This window comes from Heptranchias perlo, chromosome 1 (genome assembly GCF_035084215.1).
Source record: "Heptranchias perlo isolate sHepPer1 chromosome 1, sHepPer1.hap1, whole genome shotgun sequence".
NCBI lineage: Eukaryota > Metazoa > Chordata > Chondrichthyes > Hexanchiformes > Hexanchidae > Heptranchias > Heptranchias perlo.
Genome location: NC_090325.1, coordinates 2,234,119 through 2,255,046, shown reverse-complemented (window position 1 = coordinate 2,255,046; position 20,928 = coordinate 2,234,119). Strand labels below are relative to the sequence as shown.

Sequence of the window (20,928 nt, the reverse complement as noted above, 5' to 3'; positions counted from 1 at the left end):
GGATCAGGAGTGTGGCTGGGACAGGGTCAGGAGTGTGGCTGGGACTTCGTCAGAATCAGGAGTGTGGCTGGGTCAGGAACAGGAGTGTGGCTGGGACAGGGTGAGGGTCAGGAGTGTGGCTGGGACAGGGTCAGGAGTGTGGCTGGGACAGGGTCAGGGTCAGGAGTGTGGCTGGGACTGCGTCAGGATCAGGAGTGTGGCTGGGTCAGGGTCAGGAGTGTGGCTGGGACAGGGTGAGGGTCAGGAGTGTGGCTGGGACAGGGTCAGGGTCAGGAGTGTGGCTGGGTCAGGGTCAGGAGTTCCATGGGTAAGATGGGTATAGAGGGATATGGGCCAAGTGCAGGCAATTGGGACTAGCTTAGTGGTATAAACTGGGCGACATGGACATGTTGGGCTGAAGGGCCTGTTTCCATGTTGTAACTTCTCTGATTCTATGAGGAGTGTGGCTGGGACAGGGTCAGGGTCAGGAGTGTGGGTGGGACAGGGTCAGGGTCAGGAGTGTGGCTGGGACAGGGTCAGGATCAGGAGTGTGGCTGGGACAGGGTCAGGATCAGGAGTGTGGCTGGGACAGGGTCAGGATCAGGAGTGTGGCTGGGACAGGGTCAGGATCAGGAGTGTGGCTGGGTCAGGGTCAGGAGTGTGGCTGAGACAGGGTCAGAGTCAGGAGTGTGGCTGGGACAGGGTCAGGATCAGGAGTGTGGCTGGGACAGGGTCAGGATCAGGAGTGTGGCTGGGTCACGGTCAGGAGTGTGGCTGGGACTTCGTCAGGATCAGGAGTGTGGCTGGGTCAGGATCAGGAGTGTGGCTGGGACAGGGTGAGGGTCAGGAGTGTGGCTGGGACAGGGTCAGGATCAGGAGTGTGGCTGGGTCAGGGTCAGGAGTTCCATGGGTAAGATGGGTACAGAGGGATATGGGCCAAGTGCAGGCAATTGGGACTAGCTTAGTGGTATAAACTGGGCGACATGGACATGTTGGGCCGAAGGGCCTGTTTCCATGTTGTAACTTCTCTGATTCTATGAGGAGTGTGGCTGGGACAGGGTCAGGGTCAGGAGTGTGGGTGGGACAGGGTCAGGGTCAGGAGTGTGGCTGGGACAGGGTCGGGGTCAGGAGTGTGGGTGGAACAGGGTCAGGATCAGGAGTGTGGCTGGGACAGGGTGAGGGTCAGGAGTGTGGCTGGGACAGGGTCAGGATCAGGAGTGTGGCTGGGACTGCGTCAGGGTCAGGAGTGTGGCCGGGGGGAGGATCAGGATCATGTGTGGCCGGAACAGTTCAGGGTCAGGAGAGCAGCTGGGACAGGGTCAGGACTGCTGCTGGGGAAGGATCAGGGTCAGGCGTCTGGCTGGGGATGGGTCATGATCATGATTGTGGTTGGAACAGGGTCAGGAGTGCAGCTGGGGTAGGGTCAAAATGCAAGAGGACATAAATAAACTTACAAAATGGGTGTGTTATGGCAAATGAATTTCAATATAGATAAATGTGTGGTGGTGCATTTTTGTAGGAAGAATAAGGAGCAAAGGGATCTATGGGTACAGATACAAAAATCACTAAAAGTAGCTACGCCATAAAAAAGGCAAATCAAGCACTGCGTTCATTGCTAGAGGGATAGAATTGAAAAGCAGAGAAGTTATGATGAGTTCTTGTATAGAACCTTGGTTAGTCCACACTTGGGGGATGACTTCAGGAGGCAATTGCAGGTGCGTTGGGGGCGGGGGGGGGCTCCAAAAATCGTTGAAATCCCGTTTGGTCCCGGAAGCCGGCTCCAACCCACCGACTTCCGGGTTTCCCAGGGACCACCTATGTGCGTGCGGGCAACCCGAAAACGGAAGTCCTGCCGGCAATTAAAGCCTGTGGGATGACAGTTAAAGAGCCAAATGTACCTCATTGAGGTACTTAAGGCACTTGACCTGTGACAGAGTAAGTCATTAGAACGATTTTTAACTTACCTGGGCTGCTTGCCTACCGACTCTGAATCCTCCCGATCTTCCCCTCTTCACCCCACAATGTCCTCCCGATCTTCCCCCAATCTTCCCCTCTTCACCCCCCCCCCCCCCCGATCTTCCCCTCTTCACTACCCCTGATGTCCTCCCGATCTTCCCCTCTCCCCCCCCGATCTTTCCCTCTCCCCCACCCCTCCTCGCCCCCGGTCTTCCAGTCCAGTGCCGGATCTTCCACTCTCCCCCCTGTGTTCCAGTCCAGTTCTGGATGACGTCTCGCTCTCTCTCTTTCTTGCCCCTCACCCTTACGTTGCAGCTCCTGACGGCAGCCAGCCTGTCAATCAGGCTGGCCGCCGGGCGCGAAACCCAAGAGAAAACGTTAATTATCATCAATTAACAAGCAATTGTGTCGGAAACGGTAAGTTTTGTTCCTGCGGGTTTGCCACGAACACCTTCACCACCTCCACCCCCACCCTGACCCCGCTGCCAACCCACCACCATTGCAAAATCGAGCCTGTGCACAGTTCTGGTGTCCATATTATAGAAAGGATATAGAGGCATTGGAGAGAGTGCAAACAAGCTTCACAAGAATGATACCAGAACTGAGAGGAAAACTTATTTTTTTATTATTCGTTCATGGGATGTGGGCGTCGCTGGCAAGGCCAACATTTATTGTCCAGCCCTAACTGCCCTTAAGAAGGTGGTGGTGAGCCACCTTCTTGAACCGCTGCAGTCTGTGTGGTGAAGGTTCTCCCACACAGTTCCAGGATTTTGACCCAGCGACGATGAAGGAACCGCGATATATTTCCAAGTTGGGATGGTGTGTGACTTAGAAGGGAACGTGCAGGAGGTGTTGTTCCCATGTGCCTGCTGCCTTTGTCTTTCTAGGTGGTAGAGGTAGCGGGTTTCGGAGGTGCTGTCGAAGAAGCCTTGGCGGGTTGCTGCAGTGCATCCTGTGGATGGTACACACTGCAGTCACAGTGCGCCGGTGGTGAAGGGAGTGAAAGTTTTGGGTGGTGGATGGGGTACCAATCAAGTGGGCTGCTTTGTCCTGGGTGATGTCGAGCTTCTTGAGTGTTGTTGGAGCTGCACTCATCCAGGCAAGTGGAAAGTATTCCATCACACTCCTGACTTGTGCTTTGCAGATGTTGGAAAGGCGGAGGGAGTCAGGAGGTGAGTCACTCACCACAGAATATCTAGCCTCTGACCTGCTCTTGTAGCCACAGTATTTATGTGGTTGGTCCAGTTAAGTTTCTGGTCAATGGTGACCACCAGGATGTTGATGGTGGGGGATTCGGCGATGGTAATGCCACTGAATGTCAAGGTGAGATGGTTAGACTCTCTCTTGTTGGAGATGGTCATTGCCTGGCACTTGTCTGGTGCGAATGTTACTTGCCATTTATCAGTCCAAGCCTGGATATTGTCCAGGTCTTGCTGCATGCGGGCACGGACTGCTTCATTATCTGAGGGGTTGCAAATAGAACTGAACACTGTGCAATCATCAGTGAACATCCCCATTTCTGACCTTATGATGGAGGGAAGGTCATTGATGAAGCAGCTGAAGATGGTTGGGTCTAGGACGCTGCCTTTAGGACCTCTTGCAGCAATGTCCTTTGTGCTAGGTATGACTCTAGCCACTAGCGAGCTTTCCCCCTGATTCCCATTGACTTCAATTTTACTGAAGCTCCTTGGTGTCACACTCGGTCAAATGCTGCCTTGATGTCAAGGGCAGTCACACTCATCTCACCTCTGGAATTCAGCTCTTTTGTCCATGTTTGAACCAAGGCTGTAATGAGAGCTGGAGCCGAGTGGTCCTGGCGGGACCCAAACTGAACATCGGTGAGCAGGTTATTGGTGAGTCAGTGCCGCTTGATAGCACTGTCGACGACACCTTCCATCACTTTGCTGATGATTGAGAGTAGACTGATGGGGCGGTAATTGGCCGGATTGGATTTGTCCTGCTTTTTGTGGACAGGACATACCTGGGCAATTTTCCACATTGTCGGGTCGTGCCAGTGTTGTAGCTGTACTGGAACAGTTTGGCTAGAGGCGTGGTTAGTTCTGGAGCACAAGTCTTCAGCACTACAGCTGGGATGTTGTCGGGGCCCATAGCCTTTGTTGTATCCAGTGCAATCAGCCGTTTCTTGATATCACGTGGAGTGAATCAAATTGGCTGAAGACTGGCTTCTGCGATGGTGGGGATATCGGGAGGACTCTGCCATCATTAAGGATGGGGATATTCACAGAGCCTCCTCCCCTTAGTTGTTTAATTGTCCACCATCATTCACGACTGGATGTGGCAGGACTGCAGAGCTTTGATCTGATTCGTTGCTTGTAGAATCACTTCGTTCTGTCTATAGCATGTTGCTTCCGCTATTTAGCATTTGTTAGCGTGGATTTTGGACTGTTGAATTAAAGGCAATGATGAAGTGACTAATGGGTACACGACAGTGGTATTTACCCTAAAACCACATTGATTATAACCAACTCTCTGAGCTGTCGTGTACCCATTAGTCACTTCATCATTGCCTTTAATTCAACAGTCCAAAATCCACGCTAACACATTCATGTAGTCTTGTATCGTAGCTTCACCAGGTTGGCACCTCATTTTTAGGTACGCCTGGTGCTGCCCCTGACACGCTCTTCTACACTCCTCATTGAACCAGGGTTGATCCCTGGTTTGTTGGTAATGGAGGAGTGAGGAATATGCCGGGCCATGAGGTTACAGATTGTACTGGAATACAATTCTGCTGCTGCTGATGGTCCACAGCGCCTCATGGATTCCGTTTTGAGCTGCCATATCTGTTCTGAATCTATCCCATTTAGCACGGTGGTAGTGCCACACAACACGTTGGATGGTGTCCTCCGTGTGAAGACGGGACTTCGTCTCCACAAGGACTGTGCGATGGTCACTCCTACCAATACTGTCATGGACAGATGCATCTGCGACAGGTAGAATGGTGAGAATGAGGTCAAGTAGGTTTTTCCCTTGTGTTGGTTCGCTCACCACCTGCCACAGGCCCAGTCTGGCAGCTATGTCCTTCAGGATTCGGCCAGTAGTGGTGCTACTGAGCCACTCTTGGTGATGGACATTGAAATTCCGCACCCAGAGTACATCCTGTGCCCTTGCTACCCTCAGTGCTTCCTCTAAGTGGTGCTGAACATGGAGGAGGACTGATTCATCAGCTGAGGGAGGGCGGTAGGTGGTAATCAGCAGAAGGTTTCCATGCCCATGTTTGACCTGATGCCATGAGATTTCATGGGGTCCGGAGTCAATGTTGAGGACTCCCAGGGCCACTCCCTCCTGACTGTATATTACTGTACCGCCACCTTTGGTGGGTCTGGCCTGCCGGTGGGACAGGACATACCCAGGGATGGTGATGGACGAGTCTGGGATGTTGGCCGAAAGGTATGATTCTTTGAGTATGGCTTTGTCGGGCTGTTGCTTGATTAGTCTGTGGGACACCTCTCCCAATTTTGGCACAAGTCCCCAGATGTTAGTGAGAAGGACTTTGCAGGGTCGACTGGGCTTGGTTTGCCTTTGTCGTGTCCGATGCCTAGTGGTCCGATGCCAGGTAGTCCATCCAGTTTTATTCTTATCATGACTTTTTGTAGTGAGATTGAAATGGCCTAGCAAGTCACTCATTTGTACAGAGGGCGTTTAAGAATCAACCTTTCAGGAAAGGCTGAACAGGCTGGGGCTCTTTTCTCTCGAAAAGAGAAGGCTGAGGAGTGACCTGATGGAGGTCTTTAAGATAATGAAATGGTTTAATAGGGTAGACGTAGAAAAATGTTTTGATTTGTGGGGGGAGTCCAAAACTAGAGGTCATAAATATAAAATAGTTGCTAATAAATCCAATAGGGAATTCAGGAGAAACTTAGAATTATAGAAAATTTATGACACAGAAGGAGGCCATTCGGCCCATCGTGTCCGCGCTGGCTGAAAATGAGCCACCCAACCTAATCCCACATTCCAGCACTTGGTCCATGGCCTTGTAGGTCACTGCACTTCAGTTGCACATCCTGGTACTTTTTAAAAGAGTTAATTCCAATAATTTGCCCACCACCGAGGTTAGACTGACTGGCCTGTAATTACTTGGTCTATCCCTCGCTCCCTTTTTAAACAATGGTTCAACGTTAGCAGTCCTCCAATCCTCCGGCACCATGCCTGTATCCAGTGAGGATTGGAAAATGATGGTCAGAGCCTCTGCTATTTCTTCCCTTGCTTCTTTTAATAGTTTGGGATGCATTTCATCAGGCCCTGGTGATTTATCTACTTTCAAAGATGCTAATCCCCCTAATATTTCCTTTCTCATTAAGTTTATCCCATCCAATATATTTCACACTCCTCCTTTACTACAATGTCTGCATTGTCCCTCTCTTTTGTGAAGACAGACACAAAGTATTCATTAAGAACGATATCAGCATCTTCTGACTCCACACATAGGTTACCTTTTTGGTCTCTAATAGGCCCTATCCTTTCCTTAGTTATCCTCTTGCTCTTAATGCATTTATAAAACATCCATGGGTTTTTGGAAAAACTTATTTACTCAAAGTGGTAAGAATGTGGATCGTGCTACCACAAGGAGTAGTTGAGGCAAATAGCATAGATGCATTTAATGGGAAGCTAGATAAACACATGAGGGAATAGAAGGGTTAGATGAAGTCGGGAGGGAGGAGATTCATCAGGAGCATAAACGGCGGCATGGACCAGTTGGGGCTGAATGGCTTTCTGTGCTATAGTTTCGATGTAATTCGATGTAATCCTCCTGCCCCCTTGTTCCACTCTCACTCTTCCTTTATAAATTTAAAGATGGCAGGTAAATTTAATGGGCCAGTTGCCTTTGTGACTGCTTGTGAGAAGAGATGAGAACAGAAGTAAATGATGGGCTGATGTTCAGTTCTGATGATTGCGACTCTTTCCTTTCTCAGGACTGGAGAGAACAAAGTTCTGTTCGTGTCCAACGAGGAGACGGTTCATACACAAAGGTATAGTAGAAAGGCCTTCATTTATTCTTAATCTCCTGAATCCTCAACCATAATTGTGGGGATTGTTATTGTCCTGTTGTGAAACAGATGATAATTACATTTTGCTGTTAAGGAATCCCTGACGTTGGGGGTATATATACACTCGGATGAAATTGCGGCGTGTATTTGTTTCTTGTCAGCTGAGTGTCCTGGAGATGGAATACATGTCATGATGTCACAACGTTAGAACGCTTTGACTTTACCATGTATGCTGCTCTGTTTTAGTATTTTATATTCATCAATGTAATATTTCACCTGCCATTTTTGTTCCCAGTCCCATGGCCTATCAAAATCATTCCGTCAACCTTTTGCGACATCCTTTGTCTCTACTGCTGTCAGTAAATTTGACAAGCTTACATTTATGAGCCGATTTAACCTTGGCCACTGCCTAGAGAGAACGGGACGGGCGAGTGCTTAAAATGGCGGTAGGGCACACCCCGCTGAGTTCTTGACACCTTTGCATCCGCCATCATTTTAATGGCAGGCAGGCGAGGGCCTCGGCAATATTTAAAAATCGCGGTACGAGGACGTCATTCGGACCCTGACAAAATTTTAACTCTGGCTCGTGAAAGCCACGCAAAGTGCCGGACCTACCGAACTCTGGTGGCAAGCAGGAGCGGGGCCAGAAGAAGTAAGAGCAGGAGTGCACCTCCTGGGCCCAGAGGGAAACCTTGCGCCTGCACTGTTCTCAAATTCCCTCCCTCTCCCCGACCACGATCCTTCCCCAACCCTCCCCCGACCACTAATCTCATTGCCCGGGACCGTCCCATCGAATCATCTTCTGCCGCGCAAAATCCCGCTTCTGCTCACCTGCTGACCACCTAGTCGTTGCAGCCGGGTTCAAGTGGGAGTCCGTGCTGCAACACGGTAATGAGACTCGGGAGTTAAAACGGTCCGGGCCTCATGTCGGCACGGTTATGGGCGCTTCCAGCACGCCCTGACCCCGCACACCATACTCTCACCCTGAGTTAAAATCAGGACTTTAGTTTTTATATGTACCTATTAATGTGGATAATGTTCGGCTTGGTGAAACCCCCAGAGTCAGGTTCAGCCAGGCGTGCAGAGTCAAGGTCTGCTTGGGGGTCATAGTTGAGGTACCTTGAGGTCATAATTGGAGCCTGTCTTACGATCTGCCTGGGAGTCAAAGTGGAGAGGTACCTGAGGTTGGATAAGGTGCAGAGGCCTGGAGCTGCCTGGCACTTGAAGTTTAGAGCCTGCTTTGCATTTTTATCTGTAGCCTGCCTTGCAGATGAAATTGGGGTGTGACTAGCAGTCAAGTGCTAATTCTCTGACGTTACGTTCCTTGCGAGAAGACTTGTCCACACACTGGAAATTCAGGTGCAGGCTGCCTATAATCTTCCAACTATTGATTGAAATGGAAATCATGTGCAGCCCCTGCCCAAAATTTCCAACTTGCGCTTCCGCTGGGCAAGGCTCCTCACCTGAAGCACAACGTTGGAAAATTACTTCTTTGATGTCCACAAAGTTTTCCTCCAACGCATTTCAGCTGAGATGTCAGGGACAGTTTTGCGCAGCAGAACATCTCTTGAAAGAAGGAGTGAGAGTCAACAAACACTATTCTTACTCACCTCCTAAAGCAGTTGCAGTTTGGAACTGACAGAGGTCTGGAGCAGGTTTTATGCCTGGCCTCTTGGTCAAGAAGTGATGCAGAAAAAGTGGCTTTAAAAAGGGCAGGGGAGAGGAACTGACTAAACATCACAATCTAACACATATTAGAATAGACCCCCTCTAGTGTACAGCAAGCTCAAAATGATTTCTTCTCTCTTTAGAGCACACATTGGTGCCTCCACTGGACTGCAATGTCAACTCCCGAATACCATAGTCTGACAGTCCGACCTGGTAAGTAACTGAACTGTTTCTAATACATAATTACTGTTTCAAACATAAAAGAGTTGGCTGAAGCCAACTGGTCGGGGATGAAAATGTTGATGATAGGGACAAATGCCCATTGCATCCGCTCCGCTGGCGGAAGTGCAGTGGGCAAGACTTCTGCCTGCCAACTGTTTGAGCCTCTGACCCTAGCCCACTTCCTGTGATCAAGGGGCATTTAAATACCAAGCCTGCATCCTCCACCACTCAGAAGGACAAGGGCAGCAGGAGCATGGGAACAACATCACCTCCAAGTTCCCCTCCAAGTCACATACCATTCCAACTTGGACAATATCAACGTTCCTTCGTTGTTGCTGGGTCAAAATCTTGGAACTCTCTACCTAACAGCACTATGGGAGTACCTTCACCATATGGACTGCAGCATTTAAAGAAAAGGCTCATCACCACCTTCTCATGGGCAGATAGGGATGGGCAATAAATGCTGGCCTTGCTAGTGATTTCCATTTTCCGAGAATTACTTTTCAAAAAATTAGGTAGGTGTTGATGGGGTACCTGCCTCAGATAAAGGGGAGAAGGAATTTAGTGGCACCTTGCTACAATATACATACAGTAGGCCAATGCTCCCATAGGAACTGGCTTCCGAAATGCAGTCACTCACTCTGTGGCTATAATAATCCTGTCTTTATTTGGATGGTTATACTGAGCACTTAGTGTCATTTTTAGTGGAAAATGGAGTGCCGCTGAGGGACAGAGAACGGCAGAACTCACCTGATTTTTCACACCTGCGTGGCCAGGTTACACTAGTTTTCTGATACAACCAGATAACTTGGCCCTTGATTTGTTTGGTGCCAAAATGGGTAACTAGAAATGGCAATAAAGTCCAGTTGAATTACTGTATAATTAACCTCTTTCACAGTAACATAGCACCATGTTGTGTAAGACCTACGAACAAAGGACGAGGTGGATATATTAATGATATAACAATCACCCTCAGCTCCCCCAATGTCTCATGAATAGCTGAGCCATACAGACCATGAATATCTCAGCTTTGCTTCCCAGCCTATGCTGCATTGGCTGGTCTTACCTGAAGTGCTACTATTTCCCCTGGCACTTGCTCCTCCTCACTGGTGCTGTGTGTTTCAACTGGTGCACTTCCTCAAACTCTATCTCTATGTCTTCTCCCGGAGTAGATGCTTGTGGCTGTTGGAATGTGTGAAGTGGATGGTCCCTTTGCCTCTGGGCCTGCGAGCTACTGCTCCTCTTCCGTCCCTACGGAAACCCAATGGCGAAAAGCATAGATTTGAATGCTTGGAGCATGTTCCATTCATCATTAATATGATGATATGGTGGCAGGTAAGTTTCCTTTCAGGAGACTACGTGATTGAAGGACTGTTCCCTAAAGTCGAGAAAGACTGAAATAAAGGCAGCAATTTGCAGATTTGCCTACATATCTCTCTCCAATAGGGAGCATGAAGCAGCAGCCCATGATATCAGGGGTTAGTTCCTTGAGTCGCGTTGCCTTCAGTTTCCAGCCTCTCCCTTCCATTGTGGGCTTCTGTGGCCCTCAGGCTTAGGACCTCGAAGAAAAGATGACTGTTTCTTGAGGCCTGCCACAGCTGCACCATTAGCTGTTGTGCTGCCTGGAAGATGATTGGAAGAAAATGCAGCATGGAAGAGGGGAGTGTATGAGAGATTACAAGGGGAGAGATAAATGCGCTGAGTGTGTTTGACATAATGCTGCTGTTAGAAAAGGCAATCCAGTCTGTACAGAAATGAGCGTAAAATTCAACTTGGGCAGGGACACAAAGCGGGCGGTAACTGATCGGCCCCCATTATACCTCCCACCTGATTTTCCTTTCCATTGCAGTCACTGGGTGTATAACAGGTTCCGATCCACTACCGTCCATCTTGCACCCCCGCCCAAATTGAATTTTTCCCCCAAAGAAGCTCCCAATGTGACTATGCAGCTGGTTGAGGAGAAAGTCTTAGTGTGTTGCAAGTATGCTACTGCTAAAGGGATAAGTGCAGCAATCGCTTGGAAAACAGGTTTCAAGGTGTTGTATTTTTTCCTCATCTCGGAAGATGATTTCTTCACTGCAGAATCTGCGTTCACTTGCTCAGCCTCCTCTGCCCAGTCAGCCCGGACAGCATGCCGGTGAGAAGGTTGCTACTCAAGATCCAAAAATGGCACGCCTTCTTACCATGACCTAACACAACATAACCTCCAGGTTTTGCTTGAAAAAGGCAGCTCTGCTAACAGTCCCTGGGGTATAAGAACATAAGAAATAGGAGCAGGAGTAGGCCATACGGCCTCTCGAGTCTGATCCGCCATTCAAGAAGATCATGGCTGATCTTCGACCTCAACTCCACTTTCCCGCCCTATCCCCATATCCCTTGACTCCCTTAGAGTTCAAAAATCTATCAATCTCAGTCTTGAATATACTCAACGACTGAGCATCCACAGTCCTCTGGGGTAGAGAATTAAAAAAGATTCACAACCCTTTGAGGAAGAAATTTTTCCTCATTTCAGTCCTAAATGGCCAACGACATATCTTGAGACTATGACCCCTAGTTCTAGACTTTCCCGTCAGGGGAAACAGCCTCTCAGCAATTACCCTATCAAGCCCTCTAAGAATTTTATACGTTTCAATGAGATCACCTCTCATTCTTCTAAACTCCAGAGAATATAGGCCCATTCTACTCATTCTCTCTTCATAGGACAACCCTCTCATCCCAGGAATCAATCTAGTGAATCTTCATTGCACCCATTCTATAAGGCAAGTGTATCCTTCCTTACTTAAGGAGACCAAGACTGTATACAGTACTTCAGGTGTGGTCTCCCCACAGCCCTATGTAATTCTAGCAAGAATCCTCCTGAGGGACAGGATAAACGGACTAATCAAGGACAGTCAGCACGGATTTGTTCAGGGGAGGTCGTGTCTTCCTAACTTGATTGAATTTTTCGAGGAGGTGACAAGGAGGATCAATAAGGGTAGCGCAATTGACGTAGTCTACATGGATTTTAGCAAGGCTTTGACAAGGTCCCACATGGCAGATTGGTCAAAAAAGTAAAGGCCCATGGGATCCAAGGGAATGTGGTAAATTGGTTCCAAAATTGGCTCAGTGGCAGGAAGCAAAGGGTAATGGTCGACAGATGTTTTTGCGACTGGAAGGCTGTTTCCAGTGGGGTGCCTTAGGGCTCAGTACTAAATCCTTTGCTTTTTGTGATATACATTAACGATTTGGACTTAAACGTAGGGGGCATGATTAAGAAATTTGTGGATGACACAAAGATTGGCCATGTGGTTGATAGTGAGGAGGAAAGCTGTAGACTGCAGGAAGATATCAATGGACTAGTCAGATGGGCAGAAAAGTGGTAAATGGAGTTCAATCCGGAGAAGTGTGAGGTAATGCATTTGGGGACAGCAAACAAGGCAAGGGGATACACAATAAATGGGAGGATACTGAGAGGTGTAGAGGAAGTGAGGGTCCTTGGAGTGCATGTCCATAGATCCCTGAAGGTAGCAGGACAGGTAGATAAGGCGGTTAAGAAGGAATATGGAATGCTTTCCTTTATTAGCCAAGGCATAGAATATAAAAGCAGGGATGCTTTGCTGGAACTGTATAAAACACTAGTTAGGCCACAGCTTGAGTACTGCAAACATTTCTGGTCACCACATTACAGGAAGGATGCAACTGCACTAGAAAGGGTGCAGAGGAGATTTACGAGAATATTGCCAGGACTGGAGAATTTAGCTATGATGACATATTGGATAGGCTGGGGTTGTTTTCCTTGGAACAGAGGAGGCTGAGGGGTGATTTGATTGAGGTGTACAAAATTATGAGGGGCCTAGATAGAGTGGATAGGAAGGACCTATTTCCCTTAGCGGAGGGGTCAATAACCGGGGGTATAGATTTAAAGTGATTGGTAGAAGGATTAGAGCGGAATTGAGGAAAACTTTTTCACCCAGAGGGTGGTGGGGGTCTGGAACTCACTGCCTGAGAGGGTGGTACAGGCAGAAACCCTCAACTCATTTAAACATACCTGGATGTGCACCTGAAGAGCCGTGACCTGCAGGGCCACGGACCAATGTAGGGAAGTGGGATTAGGCTGGGTGGCTCGATTCTCAGCCAGCGCGGACATGATGGGACCAATGGCCTCCTTCTGTGCCATAAATTTGCTATGATTCATATACTCCAACCCCCTTGCAACAAAGGCTAACATACCATTTGCCTTCCTAATTGCTTGCAGTACCTGCATATTAACTTTCTGCGATCCGTGTACAAGGACACCCAAATCCCTCTGACTACCAACATTTCTTAGTCCCTCACCTTTTAAAAAATATTCTGATTCTCTATTCTTCCTACCAAAGCGGATAATTTCAAATTACCCCAGCTACTTGAACGTAAATCAGTGTCAGAGCAATGGGAGGCATTCAAGGGGGAGATAATGAGGGTTCAGACAAATATGTTCCCACAAAGCAAAAGGGTGGGACTGCCAAATCTAGAGCCCCCTGGATGTCAAGGAGCATACAGGGTAAGATATGGCAAGAAAGGGAAGCTTATGCCAAATACCGAGAGCTCAATATTGCAGAAAGCCTAGAGGAGTATAGAAAGTGCAGGGGTGAAATTAAAAAGGAAATTAGGAAAGCAAAAAGGCTTGAAAAAAATCATAGAATCATAGAAAATTTACGGCACAGAAGGAGGCCATTCAGCCCATCATGTCCGCGCTGGCCGAAAATGAGCTACCCAGCCTGATCCCAATTTCCAGCACTTGGTCCGTAGCCTTGTAGGTCATGGCACTTCAGGTGCACATCTAGGTACTTTTTAAATGAGTTGAGGGTTTCTGCCTCTACCACCCTTTGAGGCAGTGAGTTCCAGACCCCCACCACCCTCTGGGTGAAAAAAATTCTCCTCAGCTCCCCTCTAATCCTTCTACCAATCACTTTAAATCTATGCCCCCTGGTTATTGACCTCTCCGCTAAGGGAAATAGGTCCTTCCTATCCACTCTATATAGGCCCCTCATAATTTTTTTAAACCTCAATTAAATCACCCCTCAGCCTCCTCTGTTCCAAAGAGAACAACCGCAGCCAATCCAATCTTTTCTCATAGCTGAAATTCTCCAGTCCTGGCAACATCCTTGGAAATCTCCTCTGCACCCTCTCTAGTCCAACCACATCCTTCCTGTAATGTGACCACCAGAACTGTACATAGTACTCAAGCTGTGGCCTAACCAGTGTTTTATACAGTTCCAGCATATGATCCCTGCTCTTATATTCTATGCCTTGGCTAATAAAGGAAAGTATTTAATATGCCTTCTTAACCATCTTATCTACCTGTCCTGCTACCTTCAGGCATCTGTGGAAATGCACTCCAAGGTCCCTCACTTACATAAGAACATAAGAAATAGGAGCAGGAGTAGGCCAATCGGCCCCTCGAGCCTGCTCCGCCATTCAATAAGATCATGGCTGATCTGATCCTAACCTCAAATCTAAATTCATGTCCAATTTCCTGCCCGCTCCCCATAATCCCTAATTCCCTTTACTTCCAGGAAACTGTCTATTTCTGTTTTAAATTAATTTAATGATGTAGCTTCCACAGCTTCCTGGGGCAGCAAATTCCACAGACCTACCACCCTCTGAGTGAAGAAGAGTGAACTTCCTCTACACTTTTCAGTATCCTCCCATTTATTGTATACTCGCTTGCCTTGTTTGCACTCTCCAAATGCCTTGCCTCACACTTCTCTGAATTGAATTCCATTTGCCACTTTTCTGCCCACCTGACCAGTCCATTGATATCTTCCTCACGATCAACCATTTTTGTATCATCTGCAAACTTCTTAATCACGCCCCCTACATTTAAGTCCAAATCATTAATATATATCACAAAAAGCAAGGGACCTAGGACTGAGCCCTGCGGAACCCCACTGGAAACAGCCTTCCGGTTACAAAAACACCCGTGGACCATTACCCATTGCTTCCTGCCACTGAGCCTGTTTTGGATCCAACTTGCCACTCTCCCATGGATCCTATGGGCTTGTACTTTTTTGACCAGTCTGCCATGTGGGACCTTGTCAAAAAGCTTGCTAATATCCATGTAGACTACATCAAATGCACTACCCTCATCGACCCTCCTGGTTACCTCCTCAAAACATTCCATCAAGTTAGTCAGACACGACCTTCCGTTAACAAATCCATGCTGACAGTCCTTGATTACTCTGTGCCTTTCTAAGTGACGGTTTATCCTGTCCCTCAGAAATGATTCCAATAATTTGCCCACCACCGAGGTTAGACTGACTGGCCTGTAATTACTCGGTCTATCCCTTGCTCCATTTTTAAACAATGGTACAACATTAGCAGTCCTCCAATCCTCCAGCACCACGCCTGTATCCAGTGAGGATTGGAAAATGCTGGCAAGTAAAATCAAGGAAAACCAAAAGATGTTTTATAAAAACATAAAGAGCAAGAGGATAATTAAGGAAAGAGTAGGGCTTATTAGAGATCAAAAAGGTAACCTATGTGTGGAGGCAGAAGATGTGGGTATGGTTCCCAATGAATACTTTGCGTCTGTCTTCACAAAAGGGGACGGTGCAGACATTGTAGTTAAGGAGGAGGAATGTGAAATGTTGGATGGGATAAACATAATGAGAGGAAGTATTAAGGGGTTTAACATCTTTGAAAGTAGATAAATCGCCCGGATGAAATGTATTCCAGGCTGTTAAGAGAAGCAAAGGAGGAAATAGTGGAGGCTCTGACCATCATTTTCCAATCCTCTCTGGCTACAGGCGTGGTGCCGGAGGATTGGAAGACTGTTAAAATTATACCATTGTTTAAAAAGGGAGAAAGAGATAGACCGAGTAATTATAGGCCAGTCAGTCTAACCTTGGTGGCAGGCAAATTATTGGAAACAATTCTGAGGGACAATATTAATCGTCATTTAGAAAGGCACGGATTAATCAGGGACAGTCAGCATGGATTTGTTAAGGAAGGTCGTGTCTGACTAACTTGATCGAATTTTTTGAGGAGGTAACAAGGAGGGTCGATGAAGTAGCGCATTTGAGGTAGTCTACTTGGATTTTAGCAAGGCTTTTGACAAGGTCCCACATGGCAGACTGGTCAAAAAAGTAAAAGCCCATGGGATCCAAGGAAAAATGGCAAGTTGGATCCAAAACAGGCTCAGTAGCAGGAAGCAAAGGGTAATAGTCAGTAGGTGTTTTTATGACTAGAAGGCTGTTGCCAGTGGGGTTCCGCAGGGCTCAGTACGAGGTCCCTTGCTTTTTGTGGTATAAATTAAGATTTAGATCTAAATGTAGGGAGCATGATGAAGAAGTTGTAGAGGATACAAAAACTGGCTGTGTGGTTGATAGTGAGGAGGAAAGCTGTAGACTGCAGGAAGATATCAATGGACTGGTCAGGTGGGCAGAAAAGTGGTAAATCTATCTGGAGAAATTCAATCTGGAGAAGTGTGAGGTAATGCATTTGGGGAGGGCAAACAAGGCAAAGGCAATACACAATAAATGGGAGGATACTGAGAAGTGTAAAGGAACAGAGGGACCTTGAAGTGCATGACCACAGATCCCTGAAGGTAGCAGGACAGGTAGACAAAGAGGTTAAGAAGGCATACGGGTTACTTTCCTTTATTACAATATAAGAGCAGGGCGGTTATGCTAGAACTGTATAAAAGACTGGTTAGGCCACAGCTTGAGTACGACGTACAGTTCTGGTCACCACATTACAGGAAAGATGCGCTTGCACGAGAGAGGGTACAGAGGAGATTTACGAGGATGTTGCCAGGGCTGGAGAATTTTAGCTAGGAGGAAAGATTGGATTGACTGGGGTTATTTTCTTTGGAACAAGGAGGCTGAGGGGAGATTTAATTAAGATGTATAAAATTATGAGGGGCTTAGATAGAATGGATCGGAAGGACCTATTTCCTTAAGCAGAGAGGTCAATGACCAGAGAATCATAAAATGGTTACAGCGCGGAAGGAGGCCGTTCGGCCCATCGAGTCTGTGCCCTCTCCATGCAAGAGCAATCCAGCTCGTCCCACTCCCTTGCCCTTGATTGAATCTGCCTCCACCACATCCTCTGGCAGTGCATTCCAGGTCATAACCACTCGCTGTGTAAAAATGTTTTTCCTCATGTCGTCTTTGGTCCTTTTGCCCATCAACTTAAATCTATGTTCTCTGGTTCTTGACCCTTCCGCCAGTGGGAACAGTTTCTCTCTATCTACTCTGCCTAGGCCCTTCATGATTTTGAATATCTCGATCAAATCGTCTCGCAACTTTCTCTGCTCTAAGGAGAACAACCCCAACTTCTCCAGTCTATCCATGTAACTAAGTCCTTCATCCCTGGAATCATTCTTGTAGCTCTCTTCTATACTCTGCCGTAGTCCTTTACATCCTTCCTAAAGTGCGGTGCCCAGAACTGGACACAATACTCGAGTTGTTGCCGAATCAGTGTTTTATAAAGATTCATCATAACCTCCTTGATTTTGTACTCTATGCCTCTATCTATAAAGCTCAGGGTCCCGTATGCTTTCTTAACCGCTTTCTCAACCTGCCCTGCCACCTTCAACGATTTGTGCACATATACCCCCAGATCTCTCTATTCCTATACCCCTTTTAGAATTGTACCCTTTAGTTTATATGGCCTCTCCTCGTTCTTCCTACCAAAATGTATCACATCACACTTTTCTGTGTTAAATTTCAGTTGCCACATGTCCACCCATTCCACCAGCCTGTTTATGTCCTCTTGAAGTCTATCATTATCCTCCTCACTGTTCACTGCACTTCCAAGTTTTGTGTCATCTGCAAATTTGGAAATTGTACACCCAAGTCCAAGTCATTAACATACATCAAGAAAAGCAATGATCCTAGTACGACCCCTGGGGAACACCACTGTGTTCCTCCCTCTAGTCCGAAAAACAACCGTTTAGAAGAATGAGAGGTAGACTCATTAAAACGTATAAAATTCTTAGAGGGCTTGACTGGGTAGATGCTGAGAGGCTGTTTCCCTAAGCGGGAGAGTCTAGAACTAGGGGTCATAGTCTCAAGATAAGGGGTCGGCCATTTTGGACCGAGATAAGAAAAAATTTCTTCACTTAGAGGGTTGTGCATCTTTGGAAAACTCTACCCCAGTCATTGAGTATATTCAAGGCTGAAATCGATGGATTTTTGGCCACTAAGGGAATCAAGGGATATGGGGATAGGGCAGGAAAGTGGAGTTGAAGTAGAAGATCAGCCAAGATCTTATTGAATGGTGGAGGAGGCTTGAGGGGCCGTTGTAGATCCAGACTAGCCCACCACACACAAGTCTAGCTCCTGATATTTCTATAATTCCAGCTGCTGCGCTACTCACAGGCACTAACTGTAGAGCTTGCAGTTCTCCAGAAAGTGAAGCACAACTTCCCACTGGCACAAAACCCATCACTGTTTTTTTTGCAATAGCAGTTTCTTATTTGATCAAGGAAATCTCCACAGCGCAAGAGAGCAGTAAGAGAGAGAGAATTAACCAGTAAGGGGGAAAGAAGTTCTAAGACAGTCCACCCTCTGCTAAACCATTGACCATTTATTAGAACTTTTTCTTCTCTCCACAGATTCAGACATCTACCAGCCATCTATAATGGCCTTATGCAAGATCACCACACGTGCCCATCGGTAATCACATCTCTGTTCTGTGCTTTACCTCGTATTAAAACCTTAGAATGGTGTGGGGGAGGGGCGCAGATCAGAGACCATCTAATGAGCACAATAATATTTAATCCAAATGAAGAGCCAAATTTCCCACTGAAGCAATCGTTCACAGTAAGGACAACAAAGTCAATCAGAAATACTTGGTGTGATATGCTGAGTAGCTGTTTCACTTCACTTCTATGTTGTAACCTGTGTGATCTGATGCAGAATCACAACTCATAGTATGTGCTTAGAAATAATTCTGTTGCTTAGTATTAATTCCAATATTTCAACTAATTATTTATATTTATTTTTCACGGAGATAACAGCTTTGCTATTCCGGGCAACTACATGAGCATCTAACTCCGCTGAATAAAGGCCTGGCTGAGCAACGTTTCACAAATATTTCATGTTTGCAATAGTGAGACTAAAAATGTAGCCAGTGATTAAAATTTGCTAAACAATTTAGCTAAAACCCTTTTAGGTAAATGGAAATGTTTGGGGCCTCTCTGGCAAGGCTTTATGCTGCTTTGATTGAAAGTGCTTTCGTACAGCAGGTCAATGCAGTGTAGCACTAATAACACTGCATACAAAAAACTTTTATTCTGTCAGATTTCAGTGTAGCAACATTTCTAATCCTGTTCATTTCGCTGTGTGAACATGCTTTGTCTAACCTGGCTCTGAGATGGGCTCCCTAACACAGTTAGTGAATTTCTTGGTTCCAGTTTACGTGATTGGGAAGAAAATCAATGTTATGGTTATTATGAATACACACTTCACATACTTCTGGTAATGACAATGATGATCATTTTAAATTATTACATTGCATTAGGAACATAGAAACATAGAAAATAGGAGCAGCAGTAGGCCATTTGGCCCTTCGAGCCTGCTCCGCCATTCAGTATGACCATGGCTGATCCTCTATCTCAATACCATATTCCCGCTCTCTCCCCATACCCCTTGATGCCTTTTGTGTCTAGAAATCTATCTAGCTCCTTCTTAAATATATTCAGTGACTTGGCCTCCACAGCCTTCTGTGGTAGGGAATTCCACAGATTCACCACCCTCTGAGTGAAGAAATTTCTCCTCATCTCAGTCCTAAGTGTCCGACTCCGTATCCTGAGACTGTGACCCCTCGTTCTGGACCCTCCAGCCAGAGGAAACATCCTCCCTGCATCCAGTCTGTCTAGCCCTGTCAGAATTTTATACGTTTCAATGAGATCCCCTCTCATTCTTCTAAACTCCAGTGAATACAGGCCTAGTCGACCCAATCTCTCCTGCCATCCCAGGAATTAGTCACTCGCCTGTCTATTTTATTGCTGTGAATGTTTTCCAAGTATTTTTCCTACGCTCAGAGCGCTCCAGGGATGCATCCTTGGTGCTCCGAGCAGGGAGTGGCACTCGCAGGGAGTGCAGCACAGGGAATCACAGGCATCCAGCCCATGAATGGATGGAAAACCGTGGATGCATGCCCATGGTTTCCCAAGATGCAATGCCTGGGTCTGCCGCTCCCTGCTGCGATTGCCTTATGTGCTCATTTATTTAATTCCTTTTGGTAGCAATATATTTTCCTGCCAGAATTAAGCATAAGATTTATAACAGAGTTAGAGGTCCTGTATAAACTCCAGTGCCTTAACATGTGTTTCATTGTTTGAGGATGTTGTGATAGGAGAGGCTTTACCCACAATTAGAAACAGAAATTTTAGCATGGGAGAAAGCCATTCAGCCTTTCTGCCCTGTGTATCGAATCGGGCCAGGACCTACTCCGTTAATGGTAGGGCGTTGGGGAGAGTTATAGAACAAAGAGATCTAGGAGTACAGGTTCATAGCTCCTTGAAAGTGGAGTCACAGGTGGATAGGGTGGTGAAGAAGGCATTCAGCATGCTTGGTTTCATTGGTCAGAACATTGAATGCAGGAGTTGGGATGTCTTGTTGAAGTTGTACAGGGCATTGGTGAGGCCACACTTGGAGTACTGTGTACAGTTCTGGTCACCCTATTATAGAAAGGATATTATTAAACTAGAAAGAGTGCAGAAAAGATTTACTAGGATGCTACCGGGACTTGATGGTTTGACTTATAGGGAGAGGTTAGACAGACTGGGACTTTTTTCCCTGGAGAGTGGGAGGTTAAGGGGTGATCTTATAGAAGTCTATAAAATAATGAGGGGCATAGATAAGGTAGATAGTCAAAATCTTTTCCCAAAGGTAGGGGAGTCTATAACGAGGGGACATAGATTTAAGGTGAGAGGGGAGAGATACAAAAGGGACCAGAGGGGCAATTTTTTCACTCAAAGGGTGGTGAGTGTCTGGAACTAGCTGCCAGAGGCAGTAGTAGAGGCGGGTACAATTTTGTCTTTTAAAAAGCATTTGGACAGTTACATGGGTAAGATGGGTATAGAGGGATATGGGCCAAGTGCAGGCAATTGGGACTAGCTTAGTGG

General features: G+C 46.8%; 1 protein-coding gene across 1 annotated transcript in view; it reads left to right on the top strand.

Moving 5' to 3' along the window:
• Positions 1-20,526, top strand: part of LOC137308559 (disintegrin and metalloproteinase domain-containing protein 12-like) — a 402,109-nt gene extending 381,583 nt beyond the window's left edge. Inside the window, exons 20-22 of the mRNA XM_067977213.1 lie at positions 6,867-6,923; positions 8,753-8,822; positions 18,412-20,526. Of these exons, the coding sequence (XP_067833314.1) occupies positions 6,867-6,923; positions 8,753-8,810 (115 nt within the window). The 3' untranslated portion in view covers positions 8,811-8,822; positions 18,412-20,526. The remainder of the gene's footprint in view (positions 1-6,866; positions 6,924-8,752; positions 8,823-18,411) is intronic.
• Positions 20,527-20,928: the final 402 nt, after the last annotated feature.